The sequence below is a fragment of the Leopardus geoffroyi genome, chromosome A2 (assembly GCF_018350155.1).
Source record: "Leopardus geoffroyi isolate Oge1 chromosome A2, O.geoffroyi_Oge1_pat1.0, whole genome shotgun sequence".
Taxonomy (NCBI): domain Eukaryota; kingdom Metazoa; phylum Chordata; class Mammalia; order Carnivora; family Felidae; genus Leopardus; species Leopardus geoffroyi.
In genome coordinates, this window is record NC_059331.1 from 56859796 (window position 1) to 56877921 (window position 18126).

The 18126-nt window shown below is 52.1% G+C and overlaps 2 protein-coding genes across 4 annotated transcripts in view; one reads left to right on the forward strand and one right to left on the reverse strand.

The window, feature by feature from the left end:
- ACAD9 (acyl-CoA dehydrogenase family member 9) overlaps window positions 1–8777 on the forward strand; it is a 48074-nt gene extending 39297 nt beyond the window's left edge. For both annotated transcript variants that reach the window (XM_045493980.1, XM_045493981.1), the window contains 9 exons: window positions 880–950; window positions 1209–1328; window positions 2456–2584; window positions 4509–4588; window positions 5319–5445; window positions 5661–5738; window positions 6201–6329; window positions 6965–7037; window positions 7890–8777. In XM_045493980.1, coding sequence (XP_045349936.1) covers window positions 880–950; window positions 1209–1328; window positions 2456–2584; window positions 4509–4588; window positions 5319–5445; window positions 5661–5738; window positions 6201–6329; window positions 6965–7037; window positions 7890–7990 — 908 coding nt within the window. In that variant the 3' untranslated portion in view covers window positions 7991–8777. The remainder of the gene's footprint in view (window positions 1–879; window positions 951–1208; window positions 1329–2455; window positions 2585–4508; window positions 4589–5318; window positions 5446–5660; window positions 5739–6200; window positions 6330–6964; window positions 7038–7889) is intronic.
- The window catches only part of CFAP92 (cilia and flagella associated protein 92 (putative)), a 79767-nt gene continuing 68113 nt past the window's right edge, over window positions 6473–18126 (reverse strand). For both annotated transcript variants that reach the window (XM_045493976.1, XM_045493977.1), the window contains 4 exons: window positions 11210–11374; window positions 10444–10656; window positions 10212–10353; window positions 6473–6585 (listed from right to left, as the gene is read on the reverse strand). In XM_045493976.1, the coding sequence (XP_045349932.1) occupies window positions 6548–6585; window positions 10212–10353; window positions 10444–10656; window positions 11210–11374 (558 nt within the window). In that variant the 3' untranslated portion in view covers window positions 6473–6547. The remainder of the gene's footprint in view (window positions 6586–10211; window positions 10354–10443; window positions 10657–11209; window positions 11375–18126) is intronic.

Sequence of the window (18126 nt, forward strand, 5' to 3'; positions counted from 1 at the left end):
CATTTGCCCGAGGCCACTCACCTGGGCCAAAAGCTGACCCTGTCAGACTCCAAGCTCCGGGCTCATCTCACTTTGCTGAGCTGCCACGGCCCCTGAAGCCGTCTGGGCCTCTGCTTCCCCTTCCCCGTCAGGAAAACTCAAGAAGCATGAGGAAGCAAGAGCTTCATGGGGGCGCTCATGGTTAGTCTGTCTCCAAAGGATGTAGACTCTTGCGATCCCGAGGCCCAGAAGGAATGTGTGAATGTGGGTGCATGTCTACCTCCTGAACCCATCATGGGGGCCAGACCGTGGTTGGATCATGCCTATGAAACGTTCAGAGAACACCGCAGGGGGCGGGGCTGGCCTTTGCTGCTGACTACTGGGAGGCTGCCGTGTCCTCTCAGGTGACCTCAGAGCTGGGCGCCTGTTCACAGCTATACACAAAACAGGCTGCCCTCCTGCTCTGGTGAGGGACGGCTGGGACAGGCGTGAGCCTGCTTCTCTTGTCGGGGTGCTTCTGGGGCCCTGGCTCTCGCTAGGTGCCTTACACCTTCCTCTCTGATAACCTTGGCAGCCATGCTAGGAGGCCGGTAGTGTTGCTCAGGGATGTTGGCTGCTTGGCCCGGCCTACTATCTGGTAAGGAAAAGCACCAGGGTCGGGCTCGACTCTAAACTCTGTGCTTGTGCCCCTGTCCACTGCTGAGGCACCCGGAGAGTGGACGGCCGCTCCTCCGACCAGATACACTAGGAAGGGGCAGTGCCATCTTGCAGGGCGTTTGGTCTCAGCCGACCTGCTTCTCATAGCTCCTGCCTGAGTGTTCGCAGGGACGTGATGATAGCCTTAGGAGATCATTCTAGGATAGCCAGAAAATGGTTTGTGATGACTCTGCTCTTCTCCAGAAATGACTGCTGAATATGCCTGCACAAGGAAACAGTTCAACAAGAACCTCAGCGAATTTGGATTAATTCAGGTACTGAAGGTTGTGGGTGCTGCGTGTGTTGATTTCACGTGTGGGCGTTACACGTATGCTTTCGTGGTCTGTACTGGGGACTCTCATGCAGCGGTTCGGAAGACGGCAAGATAACCTGCCTCCCTGTTCGGGATACCGGGGCTTGGTTCTCTTGGGCACCGAGGCTTTGGCCTTAATTGCCTTCTCTGCTGGCTGGCACATCTGGGTCTCAGCACATGCAAATCGTTTCTTGATTGTGTTTTTTTCTGAACACCCCAGGAAAAGTTTGCCCTGATGGCTCAGAAGGCTTATGTAATGGAAAGTATGGCCTACCTCACTGCAGGGATGCTGGACCGACCAGGGTTTCCTGACTGCTCCATCGAGGCTGCCATGGTGAAGGTAATCCCCGCACAGCCCGGGAGAGAGCAAGAACAGCTCCTTAGCTGTGGCCTTTCAGACCCAGTGTTGCCTGCCACCTTCCTCTTCTCTTTAGCCGATAGGCCAGTTTATCATCGACCCAGTATCCGTGGTGTCCCCACCATGTGCCAGGTACCGCCCTAGGACGCACATGGAGAGACGAGGATAGCATAGGAGAAGCAGCAAAGAACAGTGCCCAGTTGAGTGCATTTCTAGGACAGGTCAGTGTCTCCTGAGCACAGTTTGTGCCAAGTTGTCTCCGGTCTGTAGCAGATGGAGAAAAATCTAGGCCACGTATGTAATTTCACGTCAGTGTAAAACAGCAGCCAAGCTTTCTTAGGACTTTTGTTGTGAGTGTTCAGCCTTCCTGTTTTTGGGTAAATACTAGAGTTTTCAGTACCTTCATTCTGGGGAGGGGGGCGGTGAGGAGTGTCTTTTTTTTTTTTTTAAGCTCCAGTATAAAAGAGGCATCCCTGGTTCAGGAGAAGTGGTGAGAGGAGCTCAGAGGAGAGACCCTGCAGTGTCTCGAGGCGCTTTAGAGGCATCATCAGTAGGTCTCTGTGCCGGGCACTTTGCATTCACTGTGCCCCCTCATCCTTCACTGACAGCCAGACACAGGGACGGCCCCTGGACGCAGCCCCTGCCCGGAGGCTGAGCTCCCAGCCAAGCAGGACAGTGACTCTGCTGTCCGGGTGCTCACGTGTGGACAGACGTGTCTTTGTGTCACCCACAGCCGGGTGTCGGGCCAAGCAGCTCGCGTGCAGAGGGGCGAGCTGTGGGTGAAAGGGCCTGGGCGGGCAGGGTCGGGCCTCGTGGAGGAGAACAGGAGATTCCTCTGTGGAAGGTGTAGAGTGGCCCCTTCCACTGTAAGGAAGCCTCAGAGGTAGGAGGAGTCACGGTGGGTGGGGGGCCAGAGCTGGTCATTGTGGTCTAGGAAGCAAAGGACTTGCCTGAGGCCTCCCCGGGAGATTGCATCAGGGCTGCTACAGGGTTGGTCTCATCCTAGAGACCAGTTCCCGTGCCAGTCACCCCGCCCTGGCTAAGGCTCCCTCGTGGAAGGGACTCGGCCCTGCCGCCCCCGTGCTGAACGTGTCCTGGGTCTGTGGCAGGTGTTCAGCTCAGAGTGTGCCTGGCAGTGCGTGAGCGAGGCACTGCAGATCCTCGGGGGCTCAGGCTACATGAGGGACTACCCGTACGAGCGCATGCTGCGTGACGCCCGCATCCTGCTCATCTTCGAGGTGAGTGCCCGCCACTCCGCCCCCCACCACCCACCCTGAGTGCTCTCGTTTGTCCCTCCTCACGGAGCCCCTTCCCCAGGCGTGGAGGGGAGGCCGAGGGGCCAAGCAAGGGCCTCTTCCGAGCCTGCCGCTTCCGTTGGCTATGTTGAGACAAGCAGAGATCTCATGGGAGGGCCTGGTTCTGCCTCCAGGGCTCTCTCTGGGTCTGGGTTTCCTTCTCTGGGTATTGAGGCAGCTGAGGGTCCTCTCCATGGGCTTCCCCAGTCCTGACCGCTCCCTCTCTAATTACTGCCCCCTTCCATGGGCTCACAAGCCTAAAGAGGGACTTCAGTGAGTGGGGAGAGGCCGAGTGGGGTAAGGAAAGGGGACGTGGGGGCCGCCGAGCAGCTCTCGGGGAGCTCATGGTCTGACTGCACGGCCAGACTAGTGCAGTGAGGGCCTGAGGTGCCCCTCCCCCTAGAGCAGCTGGAGTCTCAGGAAGCAAGTGCACTGGGCCCCTGGCGGCAGAAACAACTTGGGCCTGGCCTAGGGGAGGGTGGTTTGGGCCAGGCAGAGGAGATGGAATATGCCAGGCCCAGACAGGGCCTTGCCTGCCAGCACTAGGTAGAGTAAGCAAACCTTTGTGGGAGCAGCGGACAGTCCTGGTTGAGGGGAGCTGGGGCAGAAGGTAGATAAGAAGGAGAGGCAAGTAGCCAGGCTGTGGAGGACCGTGGCCAATAAGCAGAGTCTGGATGTTACTGTGAAGGTGCTGGAAGCCGTCAGAGGTTTCTGGGCAGGGAGTGACTCGGGTACATTCCTGTTGTGGGAGATTCCCTGGGGCTGACATTGGGGGTGGGTTGCAGAGGTGAGACCAGAGGCCGGGTGCCCGCAGCAGAAGAGAGAGGTTGAGTCCAGAGGCTGTGGAGATGGATGGGATTTCAGGATGCACGCAGGCTGTAAGAGAGGCAGGCCCATGGACCAGGCTCGGAGCCTGAGCAATTGGTGTGGTTTCTGAAGGGCCACCTTCAGACCATGTGCAGGTGGGGCCCCGCTCCTGGGCTACCAACTCAGGGGAAGGCCTCAGGGCGTGCTCCCCACATCCCAGCCCCTGTGGTCCTCTTTCTTAGTGGATACACAGGATATGACCAGCCTGAAGTCACGAGTCCCAAGGGCACGGGGATGCGTCACATCCCTGCTGCCCCAGGAATGCTTCTTCCGAGGCCCCATTCCCTCGGCCTGGTTGAATTCAATCCTGTGTGACTGGGTGGGGCGGAAGTTCTGAGGGGCACGGACCCCTCAGTGCGAAGCAAATGCTCTAGTCTAGACTGCGAGACGGGGCATGGCTTGGCCTGCAGTCCTCCAAGCTCTCCTTCCTCTCCCATGGGAGTCTCCCGTCCATGGCTCAGCCTGGCTGTAGCGCTCAGTGCCCCACGCTGGCTGTGTGACCCGCAGCCCCACTGGCTCCCTGAGATAATCCCGGGGCGTAAGTGGTGTGCGTGGGCACAGCAGCAGGTACTGACACCTGGTACTCGGGCACGGTCGGAGGCTGCCCCGAGGAATCTGGTGGTGCCCACACAGCACTTGCTGCGCCCTGGGCATCAGCATCCCTCCCCACTGGGGAAAGTGGCTTCTCTCATAAAGAAGCCGAAGCAGAGGCTTGGAGAAAGGAATGACTCCTGTGCAGTTGGTCATAGAGAATTGGTAGGTCCCTAGGGAGGCCATGGTTCTCTGGTCAGCCCGCAACTCCTCCCCATGGAGGTGGTAGCTAGCGTGTTGCCCTGACCCTCAGGTCACAGCCCTGCTCCCTTTGTGAGGCCGCTTCCAAAAACGGCAGCTTCTGTAGCACTGACAGGTGGGCAGTGGTGTGGCCTACCCAGTCACGTGCACAGCACAGGCAAGGCCATCCCGAGGGGGCAGCCTCTGACCTCCATACTGCTGGCCACAGGGAACCAACGAGATTCTCCGGATGTACATTGCCCTGACAGGCCTGCAGCACGCTGGTCGCATCCTGACCGCAAGGATCAAGTAGGTGCCAGCCCCACTGTCTGCTCCTCGGGTCCCACCTGCCCGTCAGAGGCCCATCCCAGGGCATCTGGAGGAGGGAGGCCACCCTGTCCCGGTGAAGCCATGCAGTGCTCAGCTCAGTCGTAGGCTGGCTGGAGGGAGGGAAGGGGACAGGAGCCTTGAAATTAAAAGCCGGGCTCCAGAGCTTGGCCTGCACCTGCAAGTGACGGGAGGGTCCGCTGCCTCAGGAAGTCACGGGCCGCCTCCACTGGCAGCTCCTGCCTCCCACACTGAAGGGAGCTGTGTTCTCAGAACCTAGGGAATGAGAGGTACCCCTCAGGTGCTGGGCTCCCAGGCTAACAGGAGACCACTTCCTTCTCCCCCTCATGGCTCCCCTGGACCCCTGTCATGGGCTCGGAGCAATTAGAAATCACTGCTGGAACCCCATACGGGTTGCTGACACTATTTGCAGACTCCTTAACCCGAGAGCACCTGGGGGCCGGCTGTGACTGCTGCTTGTGGAGAGAACTCGTGTGGCTCCACTCCGAGGGACCAGCTGCTCTCTGACAGGCGTGCAGCAGGCCCAGGCCAGGGCGGGCGGCACGTAGGTCTTGAGTAGGTCCCTTTAATGCTTTGGATAGTCCTAGGGAAGAGGTGCCCTGCAGTTCTGGTGTGCCACTAGGGACCCTGTTGCTGGGCAGTGGAAACCAGCAGTGGGGCCTGAGTTCGTGGGGCCATGGGCTTTCTGCAGTGAGCTTAAACGGGGCAATGTGAGCACTGTCATTGAGACCATCAGCCAGAAGCTTCGAGACTCCGTGGGCCGAACCGTGAACATGGGGCTGACAGGGAAGCTGGGAGCTGTGCACCCCAGTGTCACGGTGAGTGGGCACAGCTGGCATACCCCCCATCTGGGTGCCCTTCTGGGGGATGTCCCTTTCCAGAGGGCTGTGCCCAGGGCGTTGGGGAAGACGGCCCCTGCCTGGTAGCAGAGCCTGGGCCCCAGAGCCCCAGCCGTGCCGTGTCTGGGTAGGATGGGCACCATGGGGAGGGGACACTGAGCAGTGACTCCTCTGACACTCCTCTGACGTACTAGGACAGCGCCAGCAAGCTCGAGGAGAATGTGTATTACTTTGGCCGCACTGTGGAGACGTTACTGCTCCGCTTTGGCAAGGTACCTGGGCCCCTGCCAGGTCTGGGGAGGGCAGGCCCCCTCCGACTTGGGAGCCAGGGAGATGGGCTGTCTAAGTGTCTGCCTTTGGGACCAGGCCTAGAAAGAAATCTTGGTCACCGTGGAGGCATGGGGTGGGGCTGGCTGTGCCAGGGGCCACTTGGGTGGGTGCCTTCCAGGCAGGGAGAGGCTCCTTAGAGCCCAAATCTAGGGCTGTTGCTGCTCCCGGTGACATGAAGCACAGTAAGCACCAGCCTGTGTCTCAGTTTCCTGGGACCTGGTCTCACCTTGACCCCTGCCCAAACCGAGACAGAAGGGAAAACCGGGCATCCGGTGAGCCAGCCTCCCCCAACCCAAAGGGAGAGGCTGTGTTAGGCATGAATTGAGGCCTGGAGGTGGGTGAAGATGTGCCCAGGGAGGGAGGTCGTGGGCGGCGAGCCTCCACCCTGGGCTCTGTGCTCCCAGACCATCGTGGAGGAGCAGATGATCCTAAAGCGGGTGGCCAACATCCTCATCAACCTGTACGGCATGACGGCGGTGCTGTCGCGGGCCAGCCGCTCCATCCGAGTGGGGCTGCCCAACCATGACCATGAGGTAAGTCTCCCTGCCCGCTTAATCCTCTGAACTTTAATGAGGCCAGTGGTTGGAGGAGGGGGTCAGCAAGCGGCATGACCCAGTCAAGGAGTCTCGGGGGCGAGGGACTGGGCAGGTCAAAGGCCTCAGCCCGGTAGTGGTCCAGGAGGCTGCTGGTTTGCTGGGTTGTGGCCGTGGCACGCACTGGCGGTCAGCTCCGAGGAGGAGGTCTGTGCTGCTCAAGACACAGGGCTACTCCCTTTTGTCTTCCTACCTGAGGGAAGAGGAGTGGGTGAGTGAGGAGGGTCCCAAAGCTGTGCCCTCCTCCGGCTGCCTTCCTTACCCTGCCCCAGGGGCCAGATGCCGTAACAAGCACCTGCTGCGTGCATTGTCCCACAATAGCCTGTGGGCACTAGGATTATGATGGCCTTCCTGCCACAGAGGAAACTAAGGCTCAGAGTGTCGCATAATTAGCTAACTAGTTGGGTCAGGGCTGGAATTAGAATAACGACTCTGGCTCCTGAGCAAGGCCTTTTGACCCCAGCCAAGCTGCTTAGTTTGGCTGATGGAGTTCCTTAAAGCTCACACACCAGAAAGGGGGTTCCCTATGTCATCTCTAGGTCTCTATGTCAACTCTTTAACCTTGGTTCTGGCAGGTTCTCCTGGCCAACATATTCTGTGCCGAAGCTTATTACCAGAATCTCTTCACCCTGTCCCAGCTGGACAAGTGTAAGTAGGGTGGCCTTGGGGGTGGGAGGGGAGGGCCTAATTCCAGGTGACTGTTGATGGTGAGCTGCTCCTGGCCCCTGTCAGGCTCCCAGGGCCTGCTGGCTGTTCACCAACCTCTCCCTTGAGTGACGGAGGGTCAGCCGGGCTGGCCTGCCGGGCAGGAGCAAAGGCTGTCAGAGTCCCCACAGGTGTCTGCCCAGCATGCCTAGCCCCAGTCTGGCAGCTGCCTAGTGAAGGTTTGCAAAGGCAGGCAGCATTTTACCTGCCCCTTCACCCCCTGCACTCCGGGGAAAATCAGTCTGCCTTCTAGCAGAAGTCCCAGGCTTTGGCTCATGCAGCTGTTGGTCTGGAATGCTCCTCTTCTACTGTAGCCACTTGGCCAAGTCTGGGAACACCCAGCTCACATTCTTCTTCTGACCCTCACAGTCATTTGGCCTCAAGGCTCCGTGTCACGTGTCCCCTGCAGAGCCCACCCCTGTTGCCAAGTGACGGAGGAGAGGAGCCCGTGATCGTGTACAGCTCCTGGCCCTGGGTGCTGGCATGTCTGTTACGTGCGGTGGGGGGAGACACGCTTGCTCCTCTGGCAGGCTTGCCTGGTGAAAGGGTCCTTCTCCAGCCCCTGCTCCCACAAGATCCAGGGTTCTTCAGGGTTACCAGGATGAACCCTTTGGTTTGCGGGATGAAGCCCCTCTCCCTCCTTCTCCCTGTAGCCAGAATCACCTCCTGGGGGTTTGGAGGAAGAGGGTCACCTTCAGGACTCCCTTCACAGTGGGTGGGCTGTTCTTTGAAAAAAAAAAAAAGGAAGTTCCAGGAATATTTCTGTTATCACAAATCTATTCATTTTCCTCCCAGATTCTCCAGAAAATCTAGATGAACAGATTAAGAAAGTGTCCGAGCAAGTCCTAGAGAAGCGAGCTTACATCTGTGCCCACCCCCTGGAAAGGATGTCCTGAAGCAAGAGGGCAGTGTTCCTTGCTGCCCCCAAGCCATGGCCCGTCGCTGGACAACTCTTTCTCCAGAAGGTGGAGGACTTGGGGTTTTTTACAAGTGGAACCGTTTCTTCCCAGTCTATACCAAAAGGGCCTTCTCCTGGCCTCAAGGCACCTCTTTAGGCTTTGCCCTGCAGGCCCTGCTGCTTGACCTGATCCCAGGTGCTGAAGAAAGGGAGAGAAGGCAGTTGGTGACACCTGGGATTTGAGGGGCTTCTGCTAGTTTAGTGGGAGACGTCGCTGCCTGTGGCACGAGGCTTGCGGGGACCTGTTTTGGGCTTGGGGAGCTGCTTCTGCCGGACCACACATTCTTCTGGTGGGCTGTGCGTTCTCCAAGAAACCACCTGCCAACTGTGTACATGGAACGTATACACTTAAAACATATACTGGGAACTAACGAAAACCAGGAAATGTAGTTTGTTTCAGCCTTTGCCGCACTGGTCACGTTTTTCCTCAGAGCCCTGGGATCCCCCCTCTGGTGATGGCCTCCAGTTCCCTTTGTGTTCACCCCGCAGGAAGAGGAAGGCCTTGAATGCTGAGGGGCAGGTGCCCAGGCCACAATGCTCCAGAGAGTACCAAGTCCCTGTCTCTGGGCTTTCTCGGGTGATGGGTGAAAACCATATGGTCGGCTGCATGACAGCATATGCTGTTTCTTGCCTGGGGCCTGTCTCTATAGAAGTTGGCCTTCACTCTTGAAGGGGGGACAAAAAGGAATCTTGAGGTGACACTAATAGACCTTTGCATTTCTCTAGACTCTTTTCTGATGTTGTTAGCCAGATGCCTTGGTCGCTGCGTGCTCACACTGGCACGCTTCCAGGCTTCACCTGGTCCTGAGAAGTTTGGGGCTCCAGAAAGCCCTCTTTGGCCATCACCTGGAGGTGGGAGGAGAAGGCCAGGCCCTTCCCTTTCCCTTCAAGTACAAGTCAGTCTGCGCGGACGGCTAGCCTGAGCACTCCGCCAGGGTTTGGGGAACTAATCTTCAAGAGGTAAAAGTTTACAAATCTTGTGACATTGGACGTGACTTTCCAGTGAAACCTGACGTTCTTAGTGTTTTGTTCGAAGGGAAGCATTCTGTACAAAATGGAGAGTACTAACCTTCTAGTATAGTGCCAGGACTGGAGGCTGCATGGAGCACCTTTGCCAGGGAAGCATCTGTTCAGACCTCCCGCCCTGAGGGCAGCCCTCGGGAAAGGGGGCTTCATTGTAGGCCCAGAGTCATGGTCGCCCCGGGAGGCAGCTGGTTCTCTGCATCCAGCTGAGTTTCAAAGGCTGGGGCCCCTGGTTCAAATCTCCCTTTCCCACCTGCCGTTTCTGAGTTTTCCTTAAACACATTGTGGGGAGGAGAGGCCCCAGTGTGCGTCTGTGGCCTGCTGTCAGCTGGCACTGGCTACCCACCGCGCCCAGGAAACGTGGCTTGGGAAGGCCTGCAGTGGGGCCTGGCATCGCTGGGCCAGGCCAGGAGACCTTCACGCAGCCCCAGAGCCTGTTCCGGAGGGAGGCAGCGAGGGCCAGACAGGAGGGTGGCCAATTTCAGCAGCCTGCCAGCATTTCCTCCTGTTTCTCAGAGGTGTTACCCACTGCCCTCGGGCCTTGCGGGAATTATCTATCTGGTCTAGCTTTCTGAGAAAGGTTTCTCTGGCAAACCAGAGAGGAGTTTCTCTCTCCTCTCTCTCCCTGAGCAAAGGCTCTGGCAACCAACAAGTCTGGATTCTCTGTTAAATGAGGCCCATCTTCATAAACAGGGTGAGAGGGACCCATGCTCCTAGGCTCCCTCCCTCCCCCAGAGAGGGATGGCAGCATCTTGGAATAGGAAGGGAGTCAGAAGGTCCCAGAGGTGCCCAGAGCCCCTGCCCCCAGCCGCTGGCCAGGCATCTGGTCCTGGGTAATGTGTGTTGGGGCTCAGAAAGCCCTTAGACCTATCCTCCGACTTCTGCGTTTTGTAAGAAACCAGACCCAGAGCAGTAAAGTGACTTGCCCAACGTCACACAGCAAGTTAGCATGACAGCTGGAATTAGAATCCAGAGCCCCTGAGTTTTCACCCAGCCCGCTAACGCCAAACCCAAATCTGACTCTCAGAAAGTCTGGGCAGCTAAAGCGAAATGGATCCTGCCACAAACGCACAGCAGCAGAGTTCCCAACTGCCCATGGCATCGGGAGGCTCGGCCCTGCAAAGGCCTCTTACCCATTCTGGGCTTTAGCACTGGAGAAGGGGGCAGCTCAAAGAAAAGTGGTGGCTTCCCGTACAGGTCAAAGTCCTGGTGGCGCCGGTCCCACGTCCACCTCCTTCGATCCAGCACGTTAGCGAGCGGTGTGTTTTCCCTCCACTCCTACGTGGAGAACGGCACAGTAAGTTAGGAGGGAGGTTCCTGTGCACACCCCGCCTGAGGCCCTACTCCCCACCCCCTCCCCCTGTGGACCTCGTTCAGCTCTGTGACCATGCCAACGGGCGGCAGCCTGATGTGATGGTCGCTTTCGGTGCTTTTGTGAAGACCTGTCAGTTGGAATCCGTTGGCTGTGAGCCAGGCCTGGCGGGATTGCTTCTTGGCTTTCTTTTCCTCTTCCTCAGAGTCCTGGGGCTCCACCATGGCTGAGAGGTAATTCTGGGAGTACGTGAACCTCTTCCTTGGCTCCTAGAAACAAGGGGCAGACACGAGGGTAGAAGGGCTGGTAACAGACACGGACGGGGCCAACTAGCCCTCCAGTCTCAAGCAGGTGTCAGAAACGGTGGCATAGGGGGGACAGAATGACAGTCCCTGACAACCAGACCTCCAGAGTAACTGAACCTGAGGGTGGCGTGGGTGTTCTCGATGGAAGCAGCCCTCTTCTAAAGGTCATGTGCTGGCAGCCTCAGCCAAGGCTTTTCCTTCGGGGTGACGGCGACAAGAGCTCTCTAGGGAAGGCGAGGCCTCCGCACTTGTGTGCAGACAGGTGCCTGGGAGTATGTGTTGAGGATCGCTTGGCTCTCCCACATGTGGAGGATTCACGTGTAGCATGGGAACAGAACACCTCTCCCTCCGGGGTGCGACCCCCCCGTCTCCTTCCCCTCACTGGTTGACTCTCTTGTGCACGTCGGAGAGTGCCTGCTGACCTCCAGGCAGCACGGTCACAAGAGGAGAGGGTTCACTGGGTTAGCTGTTACTCTGGAGTGTAAGCATCCACTGCCTCCCTCTCTGGGCCTCTCACCTTGGCCATCTCTCGATACAGCTCCTTCTTGGCAAGCTGTGTGGAATTCAGGGTCTGGATGCTGTAGTTATAAACTGCGTCTTTGGCAGGCGCTGCGATTCTGATCACCTTCACCACAGACTTCGGAGGCTTCTTGCCGACCCGGTAGACCCCGGCAATATTTTTCTGAAGAAAGAGACACCGGTCACAACCTGCACACAGGCCCCTCGACACCAGCTGCCAGCTTGTGTGAAGCAAGCGGACCCCTGGGACATGGCTGTGGTTCAGGTGTCACTTCCTGAGCACGAGGGCGGCCATTCCATCTCAGAACACTGCCAGAGGGCCATCAGGTCCAACGCCTCACCGTCCGGGGTGGAACTCGGGACCAGAAAGGAGATTGGTATAAGTAAGGTCAACGTGACTGGAACACACAGCACCCAGCCACGGAGAGAATTTGTGGCTCAGATGGCCAGAAGTGGGAGAAGCTTCAGGTTTTCGTGGTATATACCATCCTTGCCCGTGGTCACCTTTCAGTGCTGACTACATAGGGAGCGTCCCCATCTCTCCAGAGCCCCACGATGGTTTGTCAGCTCCCTTTGTGAATGAAAACAGCAGTGAGGAAAGAGAACAACAGTGCAGGGAAAGGTGGCGGGGCCCCAAGAGGAAGCTGCACTCCGTACTGTGCAGCACACATAGCCTGGCCTTCACTTGCCTGTGCACCTCCAGCAAAGTCACCATCTTTTGCTTTGAAGGAACTTTTTTTCTTAACCGAAGATGGTGACCTTGACTCACATACTAACCACTACTTCAGGCCAAGCCCCAGTGTCTTAGTCTCTGAGCAGTTTCTGTAAGAGAAAGCAAAGTAACCAAGGGAAAGATTAAATAAATCTGTGACTCAGACACGAAGGAAAGGTCAAGGCAGTAGGACCCTCATGGCTGAGAGCAACAGGGACTGAAGGCAAAGGCAGGCCACACGTCATCGGGTGAGGGACAAAACTCTTGCCTTGGAGCACCTTCCAGATGACCGTGCCAGACGGGCCATCTGAGCTAGGACCCTGTGGTGGCACACACATGGCTTCGTCAGAGCACTGAGTATTTATTTGGTCCAGTTTTTCCTGTGGGAGGGTTGGTCGGAATGAGTCCGTCTGCGTTAATAAAAGTGCAAGTCCTCAGACCTAAGGGAGACCGCTTCTTCCTTTTATGACTTCCTGGAGTTTGAGGTTGAAGTTCCAACCAAAAGAGATTACGTGAGGTCAAAACAGTGGTCAACGGTGTTTCTGGACGCCTGGCGTTCTCTGCCCTGGGGGTGGAGGCTGCAGGGAACGTTGGACTCTTCAGCCAAAGTAACTAGATGCCTGAGGAGGAGGACCAGTATCCAAGACCAGAGGCACAAATTGAACTGAAGCCAAGCTATTGGAAGGGATGGGATAAAAATTTATCATACATGCAATCCTAAAAGCGGCAGACAAAAGAAACAAATATTGGGGGCAAAACACGAGAGTTGAGATCAGGGGCGCGGGCGAGTGAGACGCCGCAGAGTGAACTCGTGAACTGGAATCCAGGCTCAGACAGCAAGCCTGAGTTTAGGGAATGGGAGCCAAACTCAAAATGTGTGAATAACAGAAGCCCCAAAAGGAAGGGGGAAACGGGAATCGGAACTTTTAAGAAAGCAGGAACATCAGAATAGATCAGGAAACTTCCAAGCCTGGACACACTGTTCATGAAGTGTGAGACCCCAAGAGACAGCAGGCCACCTGTGAAGGGAAAAGTACCAGACTGACCTCAGATTCTACAACAGCAGGAAACAAGGTGGAGAACTTGAACCTAGGACTGTACATCAGTTGAGGTGAGAGTGTCAGGTGTGCAAGGTCTGGGAATTTAGGCAGAGACTTTGAAAATACACTCGGAAGAAAATTCAGAAGGGAGGAGGAAAACCCAAGAGTTTGGACAAAGGTACCAAGTGATGTTTTCTTGTCTAAAAAGGAGCAGAAAAGCATAGTAACCTAGAACTGAAATTCTGGAGACAATATATAAAAGGGATGGTAAGGTGTGCATAGGAAAAGATAAAAGGAGGGTATTAATATAAAAAGTTTCAGGGACCGCCTCTGGGTGGCTCAGTCATTTGCGTGTCCGACTCTTGATTTTTGCTCAGGGCATGATCTCACAGTTCGTGGGTTAAAGCCCCGTGTTGGGCTCTGCACTGACAGGCCGCAGCCTGCTTGGGATTTTCTCTCTCTGTGTGCGTCTTCCCCTTTTGCACACACTCTCTCGATCTCAGAATACACTTTATTAAAGTTTCAGAATTCAGTAGGAATTTACAAAAATGAATGTAGTCTTTAGGACAGCCACCTTAGAAACCAAGAATGTGTAACTCTTAAATCTGGTCTAACCAAAGAAAGGAAGAATTTAAAAGAAAGTGAGCCTCAAAAGCTTAATCTAACAATACTCTCAGTAAATGGCTTGTTTGCCAACTGGCAAGTCTCGGACTCAATTTTTTTTTTTTTTTTTTTAGCTAACATGCTGTCTATAAAAACTGCTTTAGGAGTGTCTGGCTGATCCAGGGTCGTGAGTTCAAACCCCATGTTGGGTGTAGAGATTAATTACAAAATAAATCTTTTTAAAAAGAATGGCTTTAGACCAAAAGATACAGGGTGCAATTAAAGGGAGGAAGAAGACAAACTAGGCAAAAAGGAACCACAAAACCAAGACGAGAAAAACTGGAGTGGCATTCGGAAGACTGGACCACATAATTCAAGATAAAAATCTATCAAGAGGCACAAAAAGACCTTGTATATTGAGAAACCGAGCAAGAAGGTATAACTGTCATGAACATTTGTGCCCCTTAACAATACAGCCTCAAAGTTTATTAAGCAACTGACAGGACTGCAGAAAGAAATGGACATCTGCTTGACATCACTGGATAGTGATCAAGGAAGTCAGAATTCGAGGGGCCAAGAACCTGGAGAGAAGGAGAAAACATTGAATCCTTCCCCACCCACCCTACACAGTTTACTCTCAAGGTATTTATTTGCTGATTCCTAAATTGCTCATGAATGAGATGAATGGAGCAGACAAGAACCCAGGCAGAAAAAGCAGCCAAGAGGTTCGGGGCACCTGGGTGGCTCAGTCAGTTGAGCGACCGACTTCAGCTCAGGTCATGATCTCATGGTTCGTGGGTTCGACCCCCCACGTTGGGCTCTGTGCTGACAGCTCAGGGCCTGGAGCCTGCTTGGGATTCTGTGTCTCCCTCCCTCTCCGCCCCTCCCCAACTCATGCTCTGTCTCAGAAATAAACAAAAGACATTTAAAAAAAAAAAAAAAAAGCAGCTAAGTTCAATGTTCAGCAGGTATTTTGGAAAGTGTCACCATGCTGGGAAGCAAAAACTGGATTTCAGAGTGTGCCAAGGAGGAAGGCACCTGTTTACACCCTAAGCTTATAGTTGAAAATTCAGAAAATCTGTGCTTAGAAATAAATGCAAACAAGGGATAAGCCTTTTTAGGGGAATTTGTCCTTCATTGGCCTGCTAGAAGAAAATTAAATCCTCTCTGTAGGAAGATACAGTTTTTCCTATACAGTGTTCATCATTTAAGGAAACACCCCAAGGCAATCTACCAATTCAATACAATCCCTATTAAAATTCGAATGGCATTTTTGACAGAAATAGAACAATTCTAAAATTTTTACCAAACCACAAAAGACCCCAAAGAGCCCAAGCAATCTTGAGAAAGACCAAAGCTGGAGGCATCATTTCCTGATTCAACTATATCACAAAACTATTGTAATCAAAACAGTATGGTATTGCCATAAAAATAGACACAAAGTTCAATGGAACAGAATAGAGCCCAGAAATAAACCACACATATATAGTCCATTTATAATAAAGGAGCCAGTAATATACAACGGAAAAAGAATGGTCTTTTCGATAAGTGGTGCTGAGAAAATAGGACAGCCGCATGCAAAAAAAAAAAAAAAGAAAAGAAAAAGAAATTGGACCACAGTTCACACCATACACAAAAATCGATTCAAAATGCATTAAAGACTTGGATCTAAGACCTGAAACCATAAAAATCCTGGAAGAAAAAATAGGCAGTTAACTCTTTCACATCCATCTTAGCAATGATTTTTTTGGATTTGACAAAAGCAAAAATAAACAAGTGGGGCTCAAACTAGAAAGCTTCTGCACAGCAAAGGAGACCATCAACAAGATGAAAAGGCAACCTACTGAATGGGAGAAGGCATTTGCAAGTGATACAACCAATAAGGGGGTTAATACCTAAACTAAATAAAGAACTCCTATAACTCAATAGCAACAACCAAAAAACAACAAAACACACCTGATTAAAAATGGGCAGAAGATCTGAATAAACATTTTTCCAGAAAAGATACACAAATGGCCAACAGGTAAATAAAAAAATGCTTAACATCACTAACCATCAGGAATATGGAAATCAAAACCACCCCACACGTTTTAATGACTATTATTTAAAAGACAAGAAATAACCAGTGTTGACAAGGGTGTGGAGAAAATGGACCCCTTGTGTACCCTTGGTAGGAATGTAAATTGGTGCAGCGGCTATGGAAAATAGTATGGAAATTCCTCAAAAAATTAATAATGGAACTACCATATGATCCAGCAATTCCATTACTGGGTATTTATCTGAAGGAAATGAAAACACTAACTGAAGAAGATATACGGACCTCCATGTTCACTGCAGCATTTACGATAGCCAAGACGTGGAAGCAGCCTGTGTCTATCCATGGATGTATGGACACAAAGATGTGGAGTGGGGTGTGTGTGGGTGTGTGTGTGTGTGTGTGTTACACAATGCAATATTACTCAGCCATAAAATAGAAGGAAATCATGCCTTCTGTGACAACATGGATAGGCCTTGAGGGCATTATGCTACATGCAATAAGACTGAGAAACCTCACTTGTGGAATCTAAAATGAACAAAAACACGAATTCATAAATACACAACACATTGGTGGTTGCTAGAGGTAGGGGGTGGGTGAAATTAATAAATGGTCAAAGGGTACAAACTCTTAATCATACAATAAGTAAATCATGGGGATGTGATATATAGATAGCATGGTGACTACAGTTAATAGTACTGCATTGTATATGAAAGTTACTAAGAAAGTAGATCTTAAGAGTTTTCCTAAGGAAAAAAAAAATTGCTATATGTGGTGATGGGTGTTAACCGGACTTACCATGGGGATCATTTCACAATATACACAAATATTGAATCATTATGTTGTGTACCTGAAACGAATAGAACATGTCGGTTATGTCTCAATTTTAAAAAACTAAGAGACATGCCAAGACACAGGACCAAATAGGAAAACGAAGAGAAAAGGTAGGTAATAGAAAGAAACCCAAGATAATCCAGATATTGGAATTACGATTAATATAATAAGCTAAATGAAAAGGTGGAGAATTGAACTAGATACCTGGAACCCATAGAAGAATCAAATGGAAATCTTAAAATTTTTTAAATCATTAAAATTATAATTCACTGGATGGGTTTAACAGCAGAATGAACATCCAGCAGAAGAGATCAATGAGTTAAGATAGATTAGTTAAAATTTGTACTGTATACTACCGTATGGTATAAATTGAAGACGCCTGGGTGGCTCAGTCAGTTGAGTGTCCTACTTTGGCATGGGTCATGATCTTATGGTTCATGGGTTCGAGCCCCACATTGGGCTCTCTGCTCTCAGTACAGACCCCACTTCAGATCCTCTGCCCCCCCCACCATCCCTCACCTGCTCATGCTCTCTCTTAAAAACAAACATTTAAAAAAATATCCAGATTGAAGAACACCCACTAAAACATATGGAAAAATAAAAGCATGAGATATATAAGTAATATAAGATATAAGTCATAGTGAAAATATCTAACTTGTCATTAGAATCCCAGGAGGACAGGGAGAGAGAACTTGACTAGAACAGAAGTATTTTTGGAAAGAAATACTGGTCTAGATTTTTTTAATGTAAAGATATCAAGCCGCAGATTCAATCAGCTCTACAAACCCATAGCAAGATAAATACAAAGAAAAATACACCTAGGAGCATCATAGTAAAACAAAAGGAAAAGGAGAACAATTTTGGCGCAGCTGGGTGGCTCAGTCAGTTGAGCGTCCGACTTTGGCTCAGGTCATGATCTCACAGCTGGTGGGTTCGAGCCCCGTTTTGGGCTCTTTGCTGTCAGTCCAGAGCCTGGAGACTGCTTTGGATTCTGTGTCTCCCTCTCTTTCTGCCCCTCCCCTGCTCGTGCGCTCACTCTCGCTCTCAAAAATAAACACTAAAAAATTAAAAAAAAAAAAAAAGGAGAACAATGTTAAATGCAACCAGGAGAGGACAGTATCTTAAAAAAGAGCAAAACTGACAGCTTTAAAGTGTGAAAATAACTGCCAAGCTAGCATTCTGCCAAGAAAAATGTCCCCCCAAAATTAACCAGAGAACCATGATAAATGGAACTAATTGAAGCACGTCTCCTCAAAATAGGACACTGAAACAATGCAAAGGCAAGCCACGCACGCAGATACTTGTAATGCATGTAACTCACAGCTTATCTGGATTTAAAAAAAAAAAAAAAAAAAAAAGCAAGATCCAGATGAGCTGGAGGAAAAACTGCATTTGAACAGACACCTCACAAAAGAAAATATACAAATAGCCAACAGTAGGTGAAAATAGATGCTCAGTATTATTATTCATCAGGGAAAGGCACATTAGAATTAAAATGTAATACCAGTACAACTCACCAGAGTGGGTAGGACTATAAAGATGGACAAATTCAAGTGTCTGCAACACTGCAGCACAGATGGAAAGCTACACTCCTGTATTTGCTGGCAGAAGTGTGAAATGGCACAACCACTTCGGAAACATGGCAATTAAAAGTTAAACACATGCCTACCCTATGACCCAGTAAGTTTACT